The sequence below is a fragment of the Gopherus evgoodei genome, chromosome 2, assembly GCF_007399415.2.
Source record: "Gopherus evgoodei ecotype Sinaloan lineage chromosome 2, rGopEvg1_v1.p, whole genome shotgun sequence".
NCBI classification, from domain to species: domain Eukaryota; kingdom Metazoa; phylum Chordata; order Testudines; family Testudinidae; genus Gopherus; species Gopherus evgoodei.
The window spans coordinates 43,996,538-44,016,713 of NC_044323.1; the positions used below are offsets into that span (position 1 = coordinate 43,996,538).

Below are 20,176 nucleotides of genomic sequence, written 5' to 3' on the forward strand. Positions count from 1 at the left end.
CCCTACACACCGCCTCTCCCTGCACCCCCCGCACATCCCCTCACGTTGACCCTTCACCACGCCCCCTTCCCCAGCGCACTATTCCGCCCGCCCGTTTCCCCTCGCTCCCCCCTCCGGTAACACCCCCTCGCCGCTCTGGGCCTGTCCCTCCTCACGCCGCCCTGCCCCGCCCCTACGCACATACCGCCCCGCCCTCCGGGCGGGCAGGACCGGCGCACGCGTCTCTTCACGAAAGGGAAACGCGGTGACGTCAGTGACTGCGCTCGAGCGTCGCTTCGCGTCCCTGCTGCTAGCCCCGGGCTGAGGGGCCCTGGTCAGCATGGTGTGGGGGAGCCGCGCGCTGCTCCGGAAGGTCAGCGCGCCGCGAGCCCTGTGGCCGGCCGGAGCTCCCCGTGTGAGCGGGGCTGGGGATGGCGAAGCGGCGCAGCCCCTGGCGGGGGAAGGGGTGTGGGCCGAGTGGCCACGCTCGCTCGCTCGCTCGGGCGGCCCACGCCTTGCTCCCCCTTCCCCCTCTCCAATAGCGTCCAGCCGGCTCCCGTCGTCCAGCCCAGTGCTTGGTTTGCTGGGAAGTCCCAGAGCCTGCGGCCGGGCTTCGGTGGGCTCCGCGTTTACAAATCCTCCGGGCGCTGGGGGCTGGGCTAGGAGAGCGGGGCTTGCTAGGCGGCCTTGGCAAGTCCCCGCCGGTTCCTTCTCACAGCCTGCCCCGGAGCAGGGGAGGATCAGGCGTTAGTTTCCTGAATTATTTTCTCCCTGACACTTGGTTCGATAATGCCGTCTTGCCAGGGCTGGTGCTTAGGAGCTTACTGACAGTGTATGTGGGAAAGGCAGGCGGGGTAAATAGGAAACACCAATTTAACACTTCTTATGTTGTTAGTATGGCAACTTTATAGATGATCTGAGAATCTATGTGAAAGGAGGAACCGGTGGAATGGGGCATCCTCGCTTGGGTGGAGAAGGAGGGAGAGGCGGTGATGTCTGGCTTGTAGCTAAAGAAAAAACTACCTTAAAGAGAATTAAAGGCAGATTTCCCCAGAAACGCTTTGTAGCTGGAGCAGGAGCCAACAGTAGGTAAGGATGTATTGTGTCCTGATTTATATTATTAAACATTTGTAACCTGAAAGAAAAATACCCCTTAAGACTTTTTCATGTTTAACTTTTTGCAGTGTTTCTGCACTGAAAGGTGAAAAGGGAACAGATTGTGAAGTTGATGTGCCTCTGGGAATTTCAGTTACTTCCTGTGATGGGAAACAGATTGGTGAGGGCCTTTATTTTTCCTTTATTTTGAGATAGCAGAAAGTAAGGCAGTTAGTGCACCCAGCAAACTTGACATGTCACTCTTCAGACCAAAGGCTCTTGTGAGATGGTTTATCTTTAAGACAAAATAGAAGGATTTGTTTATTGAGACAAATGTGGGGAGACGGGCTCACATGTGGGAGACTTCTGATGTTGGAGGCTCCTTCCAAAAGCATAGTTATAATTAATTTGTATCACCAAGTATAGTGCCAGGAACATGTTCTCACAACAAGATTTAAAGGCTGGAAGCCAGGTTGCTTTTACAATGAGCCATTGAATTACTGCGTGACCTTGGAAAGGTTACTTGTCCACTCTTTAACTCAGTTATTTGATCTATAAAACTGGCTAAATTTCAAAATCTCTGGGATTACCCAAGATACTTACAATAGTTAATTTTTTTTAATTATTGAATCTATCCAATCCCCAGTATACAGGGGATTGGACCTGCTTTGAGCAGGGGGTTGGACTAGATGACCTCCTGAGGTCCCTTCCAACTCTGATATTCTATGAGTTTATCTAGAACAGTGAAAAGAATTTCACAAATTATCAGTGCAAGGCTCTTTCTCAAACTATAACTTTGACATTAAAGAGTACTCTTCTTTTTGTAGTTTTCAGAGGTTTTTTGTTTTTTTTTAAGTGTTAAGCAAGATTCAAGTATGATGTAGGTAAGGTGACAGAATTCTCAAGTTTAAAGTATTTTTTGACTAACAAGCATTTATAACCATGGCTAAAAATCTCAAAACTACTGATAACATGCAGCTTTTCTTGGTTTAACCCACATCCAACTGCATGATACAATGTGGTGATGCTGACCACTTAAAAGTAATACTTTGGGAGATATAGTATATTGAGCTTACATGCAATTAGTGTTACTTTCTTTTTGGAATTATGTGCTTGTTAGTGTCAACTACCATTTTGACCACACCATGTATTCATTTTCTAGGGATAACTCCAAAGGGAAACTCTACCTAATGTAGTTATGTGGTGTTAGGAGTTGAAATATCTGACTCTTGACAAAGAGACATGCACCATGCCCATCAGGCCAAGGGGTTTATATAGAAACTAGTGGAAATTCTCCTCTTCTGTCATTGACAGCAGGTTTACCTGGTAATTGAGAATCTTAACTGTTGCACAACAGTTATATTTTCTGACTAGTGATTTTATTTTTCAGGAGAACTTAATAAAGCAGGAGAGAGAATACTGGTAGCTCGTGGAGGTATTGGTGGCTGTTTGGTTACAAATTTCTTGCCTTTGAAAGGCCAGATACAAATAGTCCATCTTGATTTGAAACTTATAGCAGATGTTGGCTTAGTTGGGTGAGTACTGGAATCTGTTACCTGTGAATTGAACATTTGGGAGTATAATGTAAAGTAATACACTTCAAATGAGGTGGGAAGGGGAATACATGTGATTTGAATTCTGCCTCTTTTTAAAAAACTCATGACTGAGCCTCAAACTGCTACTTGTTGTTTTTTGCTGTTAAAATGAATTATCAGAATGGATTACTCATGGTTGGATGAATGCAGGGCCACTGGTCTGAATCCAGGTGAGGCTGATGATGATATTACACGGATGTTCAGTAGTATATGTGAAATGAATTGGGAATCTCAAGCAAAGGGCTAGTGGACTGGTAGCTGTATTGCAAAAATTGTCATTTCCAACCAAGTACTGGCACAAGTGGGTCTCCTTAATATTTATTCTTTGGCATTAAAACTGGATATGGAATCAGAAAAGTATCCTTGCATGCTGTTAGGAGAGTATGGAAAACCTTGAACTCTGGCCTTTCAGCTTCATTTGCATTTAATCTGGTACTTTTCACTGCCATTGATAAAAAGAAAACAAATTTAATTGGTTTCTTTAGGAAATCTGAAGAAAAGCATCTAATGCACTAAAACCACACAAACACTGTTTGTTAAGAACTCATTAGGTTTTTTCCCTGTACCTTGTGCACAGTGAGTTACTCTTAGTTTTTATGGGTGCATAATGAGCAAAGTACTTCTAGATGGAAATGTGCAGATATGTTTACATTGGATGTTTGAAAACTTGAAAGTAAGGTTGATATTTTGCCTTGCATCTTCAAGGGTTATATGATGTTACAAAACAGGGTTGCTTGGCTCCAGTCCTGCAAATGCTATGCATGTGTGTAATTTTACACATTCAAGGAGTCATACTGAGCTCAGTAAGATTCTTTATGTGCATAATTCTTTGCAGAGTTTTATATGTGAAAAATGTGAATATTAGATGGTTTGGGCTACCTCATGAATACCTCTGGTTACTAATGCTACAAACTTTTTAAAATATTGTTCTCATTACTTTTGTAAAGATATAAGAAGCTGGTCTTTTGTTTTAATATTTGGGACACACAAATTCCCTGACAAATTATGTATTGTGAATAACAGGAAGAATAATATATGTCAGTAGTCTGCATCTGTGCCACTTAATATTCAGAGGCCATGTCTCTTTATACCCGGGGTCTCAAACACATGGGCAACATGCAGCCCGCAAAGTTATTTCCTGCTGCTGCCAAGCTCCCCCTCCCCGTCACTCCCCCCAGCTCACTGCATCCCCTCTACTTTGGTTGCCTCCAGGTGCTTCCTGCTGCCTAACAACTGTTTGGTGGTGCTTAGGCTTTCCAGGAAGGAAAGGAGAGGAGGCGGGGCGGGGATTTGGGGAAGGTGTTGGAATAGGGGCAGGGTGGGGACTTTGGGGAAGGGGTTGGAATGGGGGTGGGAAGAGGCAGGGCAGGGCCTCATGAAAGGGGCGGAGTGGGGTGGGGGCTTTTGTATCCTTATATGTAAAGGTGTCAGTGATGTGGCCCTCAGGCTAATGTACTCATGTGGTGCTCATGGTGACTTGAGTTTCAGATCCTTGCTTTATACTGCAAAATATCAGGAGGCACAGTAACTTATAAATGTATTTATTTCGGATGTGTGGCATTCAAGCACAAAAACTTAGGGAACAACTCATGATTCATGGTAGGCTTTTTATTAAGGTCTGAAGAGATCTTTTTTTTTTTTTAATGTGAATTATATTGAATGGATTTGCAGGGGTCTGTGTATTCCAATGAAAATGCACTAGTTAGTTTCACTTGAGTTTCTAATCTGAAGTCAATTTCAGTTTCAGGGTGTCATGTATTAACACAGTGCTACAATGTATTGTAGTGGAATGCATTTGTTTAAACTAGGACTGTTGTTTAAAATTTTTATGCCAGATCCCTTTGTAAAAGCTCAGGGCGGGTTACCAATCCTAAATTTTGGTTCGTATTTGAGCTGACAGGTTTTCATTAAAAGCATAGAATCGTTATTAATGAAGATTGTGATTCAAACTCTAGTGCCTGTACTTTGATCTTTTCTTTGAATATGTTGCTTTTACTTCAGCATATACACAAGTGCTTTGCTATTAGATCAGATCAAGAAATCTTATTATCTTGAGAGAGGATCATCAGGTCTGGGTACGGACTGTGAGGTACAAGAAAGGTTGCAATTGAGCTTCAAAGAGAATACGTCGAGCCTTGATAGAAATAAAATACTTCCTTGAAGAAATGGAAGGAGTAACATTCTGAATTGTCTATATGACTTCTTCAGTCATCAGAGAGCATTAAATTACCTCCATTAACTTTCTTTTATAAAAGTCATTGTTTCTTCCATTGTAAGGAATGAAGCCTTTAAAATATCAGTTTTTTAATTAGTTGGTGTCCCTCTTGCTGTTTAACAGAGTTTGATTTTATTAATTTATGCTTAAATTCACAGCATGAATTCCTCAAGCAATAATGCATTACTGGGTGATAAAGAAAAATGCCTCTCCCTCTTGGCTAGCAGACTGCAAGACCATAGTCCTATTTTTAATCGCAGTTCCATACTACACCCGCCTCCCCATAGATTCCTAACCTTCACACATTTTTGATCATGTGACTTTTAATATCTATTTAGGAACTTTGTTTATCATAGATTTACTGTTGTAGTGAAATATAGTGCAGTGTGATGGTCTGCAAATTTGACTTAAACCAAGGTCCCTTATGAACTCCTCCTTCTATTGAGTGACTAGGAACTGTGTTCTGTTCCTGTGGCCATGCTTGAGGTTTGATTTGAGTAAGGCATCTAACTGTGTTTTGTAACTCCATTTAATCATGGGTAAAATGGGACAAATGGGATTAAAGGCACTGGAAGTTCAAAGTGGTTATTTTGAAAAGGGTTATTTCTAACTCTTAAGTGTGGGTCTGTTCTGTAAAGTATGTAAGGGAAAAATGGCACTGCCTGACTCAGAAGACCAGTTTGCTGTCCATGTTCAGTTGTTGCTGCTTTCTTATGTGAAAAGGGTTTGGGGAACATGGGAGGCATTGCTGTAGTCAGCGCCCTGCATAATCAGCTGAGATCTTGGAGCATGAACTAGAAGGGTTTTTTGTGTTTTTTTCTGGTTCACTCATCAATAATAATACCTATCCCTTATACAGTGCCTTTCATCAGTAGATCTAAAGCACTTCACAGCTTTTAATGGCTGTAGCCTCACAATACACCTGGGAAGTAGTAATATCCGCCTTTTTCAGGGGGGAGGTAAGGTACACAGAATCTGTGACTTTCCCAAGATCACACTGGAAGTGTGTAAAATTAACTGAACTGTTAACTTAGTTCCAATTTCATGACCACCTGTAGAACTGTATTATCTTCAATCATGTACTTAGTTATATCTGTGCAACCCTGCAAAAGGCAGTAGTAGCAGAAGTGCAAATGAAGATGGCATTTGACTTGTAGAATCTTCTATTACTGGAATGATATATGTACCAGAAAGAACATCACTTAAATTTCAGCTACCAGGCTGAGTTTGCAAGGCTATCAGTTAGAAAAAATATCATTTTACTTTTCAAATGAGCAGTCGGGTATAAAAATCAGACACAATAAACCTGGAACCTCATAATGCCTTTTTAACAATGCCCTTTGGAGAGTATAATGTCAGTTAAAGCTGTTACGCATGAAAGTTCGTCACACTTTCAGATATTTCATGCTCAGACCTCGGGAGCACTGTTGAGTGTACAGGAAAGATAACTGCTTGGTTAAAATAATGACATTATCCAGTAAACTAAGTTTCACTGTAAATGAGTTCATTCCTGAAACTTTCAGGAAGTCTTTTAATTTGTCTGCATTCTTATAAACAGTTGTAATGGTTTTCAAAATTGTGAAAAAAGAGAGTTAGTATAAAATATTTACTGTCTGAATTACAGAAACCTAGAGGTCCCAGCCAAGACTACACTTAATTTTTGCAGATGACAATGCGGGCAGTGGGTTGCAAGCAGGTTAGAGGACAGGATTAGAATTCAAAATGACCGTGATACACTGGAGAACTGGTCTGAAATCAACAAGATGAAACAACTTGAAAGAGACACGTAGAAAGTACTATGCTTAGGAAGGAAAAACTAAATGTACAGATTGAAAACTGAGAATAACTGGCTAGGCAGTGTTTTAGTGAATCTCAAATTGAATGAGTCAACAATATGATGCTGTTGCAAAAAAAGGCAATGGGATATATTAGCAAATGTATTATACATAAGACTTGGAAGGTAACTGTTCTTGTATACTCAGCACTGGCAAGGCCTCAGCTAGAGTAGTGTCCTGTTTTGGACACCATACCTCAAGAAAGATGTGGACAAATTGGAGACAGAGTCCAGAGGAGAGCAACAAAAATGCCAAGAGGTTTAGGAAACATGAGGAAAGGTTTAAAGAACTGGGCCTGTTTAGTCTAGATATGAAAAGGCTGAAGGAGGCCTGGGAACAGTCTTGGAATATGTAAAAAGTTGTTATTAGGAGGGTGGTGATAAAATATTCTGCAAGTCCACCATGGGTAGGACAAGAAATAATTGACTTAATTTTCACCAAGGGAGATTTAGGTTTGATTTTAGGATAAGCTTTCTAAGGATAGTTAAGCATTGGAACAGGTTGCCTAGGGAATCCCCATGACTGGAGGGTTTTTAAGAACAGGTTAGACAAATACCCGTCAGGGATGGTCTAGATATACTTAACGCTGCCTCAGCAAAGGGGAATGGACTCGATCACTTCAAGAGCACTAGATCTCTGATTTCTAAGATCAGAACCCCGTTGCACTAGACGCGGTGCAAGTACGTACTAAGGCCTGATCTACACTAGGGGGTTAGATCGAATTTAGATGCATTAGGTTGATTTAAAATGAATGCATCTACCCAGCCAAACCCATTCCGTCAACCTAAAGGGCTCTTAAAATTGACTTCTGTATTCCTCCCCAGCGAGGGGAGTAGTGCTAAAATCAACTTTGGGTCAAATTTGGAGTAGTGCAGATGCAAATCAACAGTATTGGCCTCCAGGAGTTATCCCAGAGTGCTCCATTGTGACTGCTCTGGACAGCACTTTGAACCCCAATGCACTGGCCAGGTACACTGGAAAAGCCCCGGGAACTTTTGAATTTCATTTCCTGTTTGTTCAGCATGGCGAACTCAGCAGCACAGGTGACCATGACCACCCATTGTAGAGCGTAGAGTGTTTCTACGCTCCCCCATCATCTCCATCCCTAAGGTTATCACAGATTAGAAGGTGGGAAAAAATGCACTCATGATGACATGTTTTCCAAGCTCATGCAGTCCTCCCACGCTGATAGGGCACAGCTTAATGCATGGAGGCATTCAGTGGCAGAGGCCAGAAAAGAACTGTGAGCTTGAAGAGCGGAGGCAGGATGTGATGAAGCGTCTGTTGGAGCTACAGAAAAGCCACCAAGACACAGACCCTGCTGCATCCACTGAATAACCGCCCACCCTCCTCTTCCTGTTCCGTAGCCTCCTCACCCAGACACCCTAGAACCCGGGAGGAAGGCTCCAGGCACCCAGACATTCCACTGCAGAGTATGGCCCAAGCAACATAAGGCTGTCATTCAAACAGTTTGATTTTTTAGTGTGGCCACAATAAGCAATGTGGCCTTGTCCCTCCCTCCTTCACCCATCCCACCTGGGCTACCTTGTCCATTCTCTCTTTTTTTTTTTTTTTTTTTCTTTTTAATAAAGAAAGAATGCATGGTTTCAAAACAATAGTTACTTATTTCGAAGGGGAGAGGGTGGTTGGCTTACAGGAAATTAAAATCAACAAAGGGGGCAGGTTTGCATCAAGGAGAAACACACACAACTGACACACCAAAGCCTGGCCAGCGATGAAACTGGTTTTCAAAGCCTCTCTGATGCGCAGCACACCTTGCTGTGCTCTCCTAATCGCCGTGGTGTCTGGCGCAAAACTATTGTCTGCCGTTGCTTTCACAGAGGGAGGGGCGACTGACGACATGTACCCAAAACCACCCGCAACAATGTTTTTGCCCCATCAGGCATTGGGAGCTTAACGCAGAATTCCAATGGGCAGTGGAGACTGCGGGATAGCTACCCACAGTGCACCACTCCATAAGTTGATGCTAGCCACGGTAGTGAGGATGCACTCCACTGACTTAATGCGCTTAGTGTGGACATAGGCAATTGACTATAAAATCGATTTCTAAAAATCGACCTATAAAATCAACCTAATTTCATAGTGTAGACATACCCTAACAGACAGTTCTTGCCTCAAAAGTTTTAACAGTCTAAATAGTATTAATTTGACGGGGGGGGGGAGAGATGCCCACTTTAGATTGTCAGAAACAGAAAAATAATACAATTATATCTTTGCCAGTGTTGTTCTTTTAACTTAGTAGTAACTCATATGTAAATGTGACAGTAATTACTCACTGTGTAAATCCCAACTTTCCTTCTAGATTTCCAAATGCAGGAAAATCCTCTTTGCTAAGCAGGGTTTCTCATGCGAAACCTCAGATTGCAGATTATCCTTGTAAGTACAAACTGCATTATTTTTCATTGCTGTAACATTACTTAAGAACATAGGCTTTTCCTATGGCTTGACTGAACAACTTTTAGAAAAGAACTGGAGAGTAGGAGCTGCCTACAGTTGCTGGGCTACAGATGTTATCTGCCAAATATCATTACTCTCTTTGTCTTTATCTCACTTCTTTCACACCTCATAAGAGACAGCAAGAAAGACAGGTGGCTTCCCTTGAGCACCATTATTGTGGTGCTCTGTCCTGTTACAAAAGATTCATGTGAAAACAGAAGTAAGTTCTGTGGCACTAAGTCTAAAGCATGATAGAAGCAATGAAGAGGCCACAACTATAGAAATTTGTTTTTAATTGTTAGTTTTGTGAGCTCAGTGTCCTGGGGGGAACAAAAAGCAAAAATTGAAGCAGTAACTGCTGTATGATCAACATGGTTAGGGGAGATGAAAGCAATAAGGGAAAAGTTAATGGTGTTGGCCTAATTTTCAACAGTGGTCTTAATTTTCAAAAGAGGTTTGGTTGATATTTACTAGGATTCATATCTGTTACATTATACCATAGTACTTTCTGATGTAACTTCATGTCATTCATATAAATATAATGGAAATGTTCCAAAGGAAGGCATGAGAGTAATTAGGTCCAACACATAAGGAGAGGCATGAAGGTTTTATAATGTTAAGTACTGTATATTAAAAGTGACTTTCTTTTCTTTCTCGTCCTGCCCATCCAGTCACAACATTAAAACCTGAACTGGGAAAGATCATGTATCCAGATTATAAGCAGGTTGGTATTGAAAAGCAATTTAATTTGTTATACATTTGGGTATAATGGCTAGTTAGATTCATGTCATTACAGCCTTTCGTCTTCTGCAGTAGAGCTTAATCCTGAATCATACTTTCAAATATCTATTTTCTTTGCCTAAGGATGTTACTGCAGTATTTTCTACGCCAATAGTTAATGGCGCAAAAATGGAGAAAGTAAAGATGGTTCCCACTTCTGTTTCCCTTAACAGAGGGAACTAGGATTCTGTAGTAACCAACTAATAGTTCATCACCTAAATGTGTTTAGCTTTCTTCTCCGCCTTTTTGTTTCACATCTAACAAATGAGTTTCTCTAAGTTATTGAATATAGTGATGATAAAAAATACAGAAGTACCCAGTATTTAGCATGAAACAAAACTGCAACCTTTTTGTCAAGGGAAATCCCAAATGGTTAATGCCTTCTAGAACTAAGAAAATTCTGGCTTGAGAGTTGCCATCTTTTATCTCCAACTTGAGTTGACTCTGCAGTAATTTGGCATATAATAGGCTCATTTCTATGATTAGGGGAGACAGAAAATTGGACACACATTTTGAATGAAAATCATTCAGTTTAAATGGCATTTCTTAGGAAACAGTAGAAATGTGGATTTCATTTGTTTTTAATGCCAAATTAAGCATTTCAGTAACATTTTTGTCTGATAATGGGTGCGTATAAATGTGTGATGTGACCCAAATTGTGCACAGAATTCACCTAGATTTTAAAAAACACTGCTGAATTTCACATTACTCAGGGTGTATTCTTATGAATAATTAATTGTCCTGGAAATATGAAGCGCCATATGGAGACTTTTGTGTGTGTGTGTGTAGATTTTTATAATGATTTAATCAACAACTTAGAAAAAATGTTCTTTACAAACCAGTGGACTAAGAGCTTCAGAGCCAGTTGTTCATCATCTGAGTAACACAACACTCTTGTATTTTAGTTTTTTGTATATTACAAGAAGCTATTACATTACACTGATTTCAAGTCACGTGCTCCAAAGACAAGGCAAAAAAAATGTACTGTGTGCACCTACTTCATTTTTCCCATCTCTCCACAGTCTCCTTCTCTGGCCTTAATTTTGCATTCTGATCTCAAACTTGTCAACTCAAGTTTGGTGTGAAGGTTTTGTTGAGGTAGTTGGGATTGCACAAGATTCCCTGCCTCTGGATTCTAATGCAGGGTCAGACACCATGTTCATGTAGGACATTCACACATTTTGCTTTTTCAAGCTTGTATCTGTGTAAAAATATGACACACATGTAGTACTGTGCTTGTCATTCCAAGATTAAAGATGCTCATCAAAGATTTCTGATGACTTAACCACAAGAGCAAAGTTCTAAGATGTGAAAGGAAAAGTGCTTTTTTTTTCTGTTTAGAAACAGGAATGAGGCAACTATCTTAGAGGACTCAGCAGTGGCCCTTTTAATCTTTTTATTTAAACTGAATTTTACTGCCATGAAATGACTGAGAATTTAAATATTGTACGTCCTGTATCTACGGTTTCCCTGGCAGCTGATATCAACAGGTCACTTTTAAAGGATTGGAAAAATTAAAATACGTTTTAGTAATTGATCACTTCATGCCTGTTCAAAAAATTATCTTGGTTAATTTAATATGAGCAAATATCTAGCATGTCTATTTTATTGTTGCCTACTTTCAACGTAACTTATATACAAATAAAATTAACTGGTTGCCTAGTATGTTGGTATCTTGTGCACCCTCCAACTCCCACTGACTTCACACGATCAAGCCCTAAATGCCATGGAAGGGGTATATGTAAATTTCTTGATTTTTTTTTTTCAATAGTAGAGTAAGTACCCTAGTGTTACCTACAAAAACATGTTTATTATATAAATTGTCCCTTTCATCTCTTGCATATTCTGTTTGTTTGTTTTTGGGGGGGGTTTATTGTTAGAGAAATATAGGAAAAGCAGAGAATTTTGATTTTTTTCAGCTCAAACTATTGGGTTACAGGAAACGAAACTAAAGCAACCATGGAGCAAAAATTAAACAAAATTTGTCTGGCTATGTTTTGGTTATTATTTGTTTTTAAAGGGTAATCTTATTTCTGATTGGTCCTAATACTACTTGTTTGTTCATGGAAATTGTTAGTTTATAAACAGCTAAATACTGGGAGATGGCAATTTTAAACAGGTAACTAACTACGGTTGATTATTAGTCCCTAGCGTATTGGTTAAAATAGTTTATAAAACAGGCATTATCAAGTAAATAAATCTGTCAGGCCCAGATTCTCCTTGTGTACAGACGTTCATTTTACCTGCACAAATTTGGACTAACTGAAAGTCCCATAGAATATTTATACATCCCGTTAGATCTCCCAGTATTGTGAATAGGTAAGAGCAAAAGTCTGCCCTTTCATGGACATGCACAAGCCCCAGTAGGAATGGTGCTTACATCTAACGGCAAAATGTGCCTTTGCATTTGGAGATTAAATTGGCAACTTTTTAATAATTTTGAGAAGAAATCAAAACAAGATAACAGGATCTGTTTTTAATCCCCAAAAGGAACTGATCTGCCAGTAATCAGTAACTTATTTTCAGTGGCACATCTTCTACCAAGTGGATAATTACACGTCCCCAGGGATGACTTTTTTTTCTAGTCTCTCAGTGATCAGATACCAGCAACAGTTTATTTGCTTGTATAAGTAATTTGTTTTATTTGATAGAGAGGAAATGTAAAAGTAGAGTGTGATAGTGATATGCTAGCACCACCAAACTCTATCATACTAGAAAATAGATTTTTTTTTTCCTGTACATTTTAACTTCCATGGATTGTTTAGTATAGGCTGTTGAAACTCTATAGCCTTTTAATGTATTTCCATGTCTTTTTAGACGGAGAATCCAAAAGCAGAGTTTGACATATTTAGCAAACACCTACTAGCCAAAGGCCAGTATAAAGGTGAGTGAAGATGACGTTCACTGGCAAGATATTGGGGCAACATCTTGATAGAAAACCTAGTCATCAGTTGCTGGGGAAAAAGCAAGGGTGCAGGGATTTCTGCCAAGTGCTGACCCTGAGCTCTTGTCAGGTATTCATCCTTTATATCCGCTTCTGGTTTGTAGGTGTTGGATAGGTTTGAAGCCTTTAGCACTTTTATTTTTCTAGATTGCTGAGAACTAGTAAATATATACAGCAGAAGCTCATTTATCTGATCTTATTGGGACTGGGCCAAATCGGATAATCAAAAATCAGGGAAAAACTGGAGAATGGGAAAGTGCAGTGCTGCAGCCCCATCTAGCGGCCACAGGAGAGATCACCTTTTGGATTGTCCAGTTACCATGGTCCTTCTTTGAGCAGGGGGTTGGACTAGATGACCTTCTGAGGTCTCGTCCAACCCTGATATTCTATAATTTTATGACGGCTTGATAATGGAGGGTCAAATAAACAGGGTTCTACTGTAGATGGCTGAACATCAGTAATGCTGCTTCAGGAGAACAGCAGAAACTTGTAGCCCATTATTTGTCTGCTAAAGCAGACTTCTGATGTTAGGCTTTTAAATGTTTTGCAGTTGCTTGTAAATATTGCCAATGACCTGGTTCTTAACACTCTTAACAATTCTCAGAAATAAATAGCTACAAAATAAGATCCTCATAAAATAAGCATGCCCAGAATACATTTGTTTTTTTAAAAGTACTTTACTATTTTTTTCTGACATCTCCATTTATCTTCCTAGGTCTCAGTAGCCGATCTTCCAGGATTGATTGAAGGTGCACATGCAAACAAAGGAATGGGCCACAAATTCCTCAAGCATGTAGAAAGAACCAAACAGCTTCTCTTTGTAGTAAGTAAATATCATAATTTAAATAACCTGTTAACTTTAGTTTTTTATTCTGTTTAGCTTAGAGTTTACTATCCTGTAAACCTAAATTCCTGAGATTTTATTGCAGATAGCTTTGAAAAAATATTTCCTTCATAATTGTCTTGTATTATTTTTACTCTAGATGCAGTTGTAAACAAATATAATTTTAATATAGTATTTAGACTAGAAATCTAACAAAATAATGGGTATTATGCTGATAAAGGTCATAGAGATACCTGAATAGATCAAGTATCAGAGGGGTAGCCATGTTAGTCTGGATCTGTAAAAAAGCAACAAAGAGTCCTTTGGCACCTTGTAGACTAACGGAAGTATTGGAGAATAAGCTTTTCTGACAAAGTGGGTATTCACGCATGAAAGCTTATGCTCCAATACTTCTGTTAGTCTATAAGGTGTCACAGAACTTTGTCGCTAAATAGATCAGAGGCTTTTATAAAGATTGCCTGTTACTCCTCAACAACATAAAAAGGTTTCTAGCACAGCTCAGACATTAGGTAGCCATTGTGCAACAAGATCCTCTTAAAACAGACCGAAAAGCCATTCTTGGGCCTGGATATCTTGAGAAATGGGTGATGGTACTTTTCTCTCCTTTCCCCCCACCCCCCCAATGCTTTTTGTGTAACTTTACAATTCATTTTAGGTTGATATTTCTGGGTTTCGGCTATCTTCAAAAACTCGATTCAGAACAGCTTTTGAAACTGTACTGCTTCTAACACAGGTAACTTCCTATCCTTTCAAATGTTGACTCTAATACTGTCTATGTGAAGAAAGAATAGCTAAAACGTGTGTAAACTGACTGCTGGATTAGTAGATAAAACTACTGAGGATCCAGTGTGGTTGCTTAATCCCCAGCCTTTTAAGATTGCTAGCAAAAAGGAACTTTTCTGTAGGCAGATGACAAAACTTTAGACATAGCTAAATTTTAACTTCTGCTGTATCTGTAAGGAGATGCTGCTGAAGGTCAAGCTGAATGAAGAGCCAGAGCTCTTCAGTCCCTAGATTTAGCTGCCTTGTAAGTGGAAAACAGGTCATCTGCTAAATCTCTGGCTTTTTCTCTGTCCAGACCATGAGGTAACTGAAGGTATGCGTATGCTACTGCAGCACGGCTATGACATCCTGCTGATGTAGTGCCATAAGTGTAGAAGCTTTTTACATCAACAGGAAGGGTTTTTTCCATTGATGTAGTTAGTCCACCTTTGTAAGAGGTGATAGCTAGGTCAACCAAAGAATTCTTTTGTTGACCAAGCTGCATGTACACCCGGGGTTAGGTCAACCTAACTATGGTGCTAAGGGTGTGAAACTTATTTCACAGCCTTGAACGATATAGTTAGGTCAATCTAATTTTTAAGAGTAGACTAGGCCTGAGTCTTAGGAGCTTCAGGAGATATCAGTCTTCAACTTTGCAAGCCCCTTCGCCTTTTGGGGGCCATATGCAGAGTCTCATGGCCTATCCTGCATTCTTCAGTTATCCCCACTGACTAAACTCAACTCCATCTTAAAAATTATTTTTCACTGCCCCCCCTTTCCTGTTCTGTGACTTCCAATAATATATTTGTTTCCTGTTTCAGCTTATGTCATAGTACAGTCCTATGCTGCATGATTCACAGTTAGGGATGATACCTTTGATATAATGACAAGATCTCTCATATGGCATATAAAACTTAAGAATAATAAATTATACAACAATTCCACACCCTACAAATGTTGTTGGCCTAAGCTTTGTCTCAGAGATGGTCTTCACAGCACAATTAGCTTGAGTTATAACTTGAGTTTTATCCCTAACTCCACTCCTTTTCACACACACATCTAGCTCAAGTTAAGTGGTGTGTTAAGCTCAAGTTAGCTGGTTTATTTGGGGAGGGGGGGGTAGGTTGAAGCTTGAGTGATGCTCAAGCTGCTAATGCGGTGGGAATGCAACAGCTCAATTATAGCAACTCATCCTATCACTCTAACTCCAGTGGGCTTGTCTACGTGGTGCACTAGTGCACACTAGAGGGGTGTGAATTCTAATGTGTACCAATGTGTTGCATGCTTAGTGGCCTGTGTAGTTCCTGCTCGTGCATACAGGCAGGGTCTATGTGGGTTTGTAAGCTTGCAACATATTGGTGTGCGTTAGAATTCACACTGCTGTAGTGTGCACTGCTGCACCATGTAGACAAGCCCAGTTTTGACGCTAGCTAGGCTAGTTTGAGTGCAGTAACTCAAGTGTACCAACTCAAGCTGTGAAGATAAACTCTGAGAGACTTCTGACCAGTAAATGCTTCTGTATATGTTAATACAGATGTGAATAAAAAGAACAAATCTGTCATTCTACCTTACAAGAGAATGAATCGCAATGGTGCAGGCTGTGTACCTACAGTAAATGCATTTAAATGAGTTGACATTCTCAAACTGTGTGAGTACATCAACATTGAGCACATCAGTAGATTTCAGTGCTGTAGTGAATGCTGATTCTTCAGACAGTTAAACAAATGAAAGAGGAAAACATAAACCCAGAAAAATGTTTTGAAGTAAAAAAAAAATAAATAAATTTTTTTTTACAAAGGCAAATTAATTTGTTTTAAGGAGCTAGAGTTGTACAAAGAAGACCTTCGGACAAAGCCCGCACTTCTTGCCGTTAATAAAATGGATTTGCCTAATGCACAGGATAGCTTGAATGAACTTATGAAACAACTACAGAATCCTCAAGGTAAATTAACCTAATGCACAGTAGCTTCTTAATTACAATCTACCTATTATAAATTACCTTTGTAAATATTTGTGGAAGTATCTGTTAGCTGATGGTATGTTGAACAATAGACTAAGCAGAGAGAGTCTTCATTTTTACCTAAAATTTATTTGGGAAGTTTGAGGCCCCCCGTGTCCCTCTTTTTGGCTGCTTGCTCTATCTATTTTTAAACTCTAGGTTCCTGACTGACTTTAGCCAGGAGATCTCAAGTCTTACAAAAAGATGGGTATTCACTAAACATTCTATATGAAAACTTCATTTATAAAGGGTCAGCAGTTGTAAGGTGTGACCATGGTCGCTAGAGGGGCTGCACTAAGATTGCAGTTTGCCCTGATTGAGCAAAGAATGGGGCAGACAATCTCCAAATCTGGTGGTTATTCTAATAATTCGATTCATCAAGCTGGCAACAAAACAACTTCTACAGTACCTTACTGGCTATGTAAAAATCCAAAACACAGCTCCCTTAGAGCAGTCCAGCCCTGGGCCTCCCATCCAGACAGTCTAGTCAAATATGGTGAGGATTACTTAGTCTTTTTCACCATATCTAAAGTTCTACCAATCCCAAGAGATCAGACACATCACCCACTAAGTCAATGACTATTTCAGATCTTACCCAAATACATGCTTACTGCCAATTCTTATTAACTAAACTAAAATTTATTTTAAAAAGTGATTATGGTTAAAAGATTATACAGATATGAGTAAAGGTCTTAGTTTCATAGTAGAGATAAGCTGCTGAGTTGCAAAAAGTTCTTTCGGAATCAGTTCCATGGGTTATAATCCAACAGATAGTCCATGTACAGAGTCTGTATAAATTCTTCCATGAAAAATAGCAGGGTAATCCAGACTGGCGCAGAAGACCTCCGTCTTGCAACTCAAGCTTTCATGAGCAAACTTAAGCAGATCTGAGATGACTGGATCAGGCCCTGGAGTTCTTTTATAGATCTCTGGCAGGCTACTATAACCCCTTGACACAGATAACGCAATGGGCATTCCTTGGGTGAAGAATAGGTAATATACATGGTTGCTTTGAAGTCCATCCCTATTTCCTATGTATAAACAGGTAATTAGTTGCATTGATTAGCATAAGGCCACGACCTACCCAAAGGTTGATTAGTAGTTTTCTACAAACTTCAAAGAGAAATCTAGACAATGATATTTATACCCAAGTTTCATCTAAATGTTAATATTCCATTTTGATCTCTGAATCAGTAGAACCTAGTAATAGAGAGGAAGAGAAATGTATCTGCAAGATAATCTGGTTACATTGTTAACATCTAATAAGATATAGGTTAAAAGAGATGCATACAATCAGTATCTTCTAATTCCTTAACAATATAAGTTTGTTTCAAAGCTCTAGTCTATCTAACATGGCTTTGTTAGCTGTTTGTAAGGAATTGCTCTAATTACCATATATATACTTTTCTAAAATGCCTTTAAAGGTGGAATTTGGCTCATTTAGCCTCCTGGTTACTTAACCCTTTCTGACTTAGTATCACAGAAAGAAAGAAATGTGTTTTTATAAATCTCTTCATGGCAACATCCTGGATCCACTGACATCAATGGCGAAACTCCCATTGACTTCAGTGAGACCAGGATTTCACCCTAAATCTGTTCAGGATGCAGTCATAACTTTGTCCAGTCAGCTGCTCTCTCAGTACTATAAACCCAGTATAAGAGTTTTAGCCCTGTTGGGACATTACTAGTACTTTTTCCCAATTCTATTTAATACACAGTTGTGATTATTCTGGGTTGGCAAACAGATGTTGGAAATTGAATGAAGCTTATTAGGTCATCTAGTTAATCAATTATTTAAAAGTAAAGCTTAAAACAAGTCAATTCCTACATTTAGGAGCCGTATCCTGTTAGTGAATAATAATGTCTGATGGTTTATTGTTAGAGTAGGCAAAAATCCCAGGACAGAAAGACTGAAGCTAAGATCCTCATCTGTGGCTAGTCCCTTTAGGCAAGGTATAAGGCTGGAGGAACAGCCTGGAAAATGCCTTAAACCTCTGGTTCTGGGTAGGGGAGAATTCCTCCAGCACAGGCACAGCAGAAGACAATAAGGTTGTCTTCTGATGACCTCTTTCCAAGCCCTGTGGCATGGGCGTCGCTGTCAGGAGCAGAGCCGCAGTGCTGCAGAGATTCTGTGCAACCTTAGGTAGGCTGCTGTATCTTAGATCTTGCGCGCGCACATGCACTATCTGAGTTACAGAGGGGTTGCTGTAGCATCCTGGACCAGATCAGAATTCAAGAAGGGGTTCACACACCTACCACCTCTGGGCTGAGAGTTCTGTGCTCGCCTCTGAGAGGTGCAGGCCGTGATCTCAGCCTAGGAGTGAAAGTGCACTATAATGCAAAAATAAAACTGCTATTGCAAGTATTTCTGTTCTGAAACTGTCTCTTTAAATTTGGAATCTTTCAAAATTTGTTTTGAATTATTCCAGTCACAATATAAAAGGGTATTATGTTCATATATCTTCTAAAATTCAACTAATAAAGTCCCATTTGGTAAAGTTTTTTATGAATGCTTTATGGTATAGAGAAATACTGTGTAATAACTATAAATATGCTCTGTTTCAGACTCTTTACATTTAGTGGAGAAAGAGCTGATTCCACAGAGCACCATAGACTTTAAGGATATTATTCCTGTATCTGCACATACTGGAGAAGGAATAGAGGAACTAAAAACCTGTATAAGAAAATCACTAGATGAAGAAGCAGAGAAGGAGAATGAAGAATATCAGAAAGAGAAACTTCATATTTTACAGACTTCAGAAGTATAACATAATTAAAGGAGGGAATCCATTTTTGGATATTGGATCAATCTTTATGAACATCTGAGTGGATGCTAAATTTGTCTTTTGTCAAAAATAGTCCTCATGAGATTGAACTCAACTTCATAGTTCTGACTCTATGCCACTATCAATTGAACCTTCTTGTTTTGAAAGCAAATCTGGAATCGTATCTGACACACATTGTAAGAGAGGGGAAATTTAAGAAAACTGTCTAAGAATGTGAAACGAATAATATCGTGCAGATGTACAGTGAATTTTCTGAGAAACAAATACATAGTCTTTTATACAAGTGGGATTTTTTTTTTTGTTCTTAAACTTATAGGTATTCTTTTTTTTTCTTTCTTACCTACACACACTAAAGCCTTAAAGGAGAGTGCTTGAAATTGGGATTTTGCTTGATAATAGACTGAGCATGTAAAATAGCGTATTGTCATGAACACGGTACATTGTGGAAGAGCTTTAGTTTTTTCTGAAACCCTTTTAGTTTTAAAAGACAAGTGCTAGGATAATCACTAGACTTATGTGGCGATCAACAAACTGCCCAATTTGTTTCCTATTTTTAGTCACTTTGACCATCTATTTTGGAAACAGAGATTGGCCAAATAAAAGTACTCACAGAACATCAAGTGCTAAATGGCTCGAATATCTTTTTTTAATGCTTCTCAACATTTTATGTTTGTTCTAAGCTTCCATTTCTCCCCCATTGCATAAATTCTCTCTGGTTCCTTAGTGTAGGAGAGATAGGGACTTGTTATGCTTTTGATTCTGTACTAGCTACAAGCCCTAGTAGAATGGAGAGAAACCTCGGTGTTGCTTTAAACTCTGCTAGCTGGTAAAAATCCCCAGGGACTGCCTGTTGTGCTTCTGTAGGAGTTGGGTATGCTGGCTGTA

The 20,176-nt window shown here is 39.6% G+C and overlaps 1 protein-coding gene across 2 annotated transcripts; it reads left to right on the forward strand.

Moving 5' to 3' along the window:
* Positions 1–227: 227 nt before the first annotated feature.
* Positions 228–19,911, forward strand: GTPBP10 (GTP binding protein 10). 2 transcript variants are annotated; one of them, XM_030550516.1, is made up of 10 exons: positions 228–394; positions 875–1,068; positions 1,164–1,255; positions 2,465–2,609; positions 9,043–9,116; positions 9,848–9,900; positions 13,616–13,723; positions 14,400–14,477; positions 16,325–16,448; positions 19,071–19,911. In XM_030550516.1, exons 1-10 carry the CDS (start codon positions 320–322, stop codon positions 19,271–19,273), a joined length of 1,146 nt encoding a protein of 381 aa, XP_030406376.1. In that variant the 5' UTR covers positions 228–319; the 3' UTR covers positions 19,274–19,911. The 2 variants fall into 2 exon arrangements, with proteins under 2 accessions (XP_030406376.1, XP_030406377.1); XM_030550517.1 differs by having other exon boundaries at positions 228–352.
* The last annotated feature ends 265 nt before the right edge of the window (positions 19,912–20,176 follow it).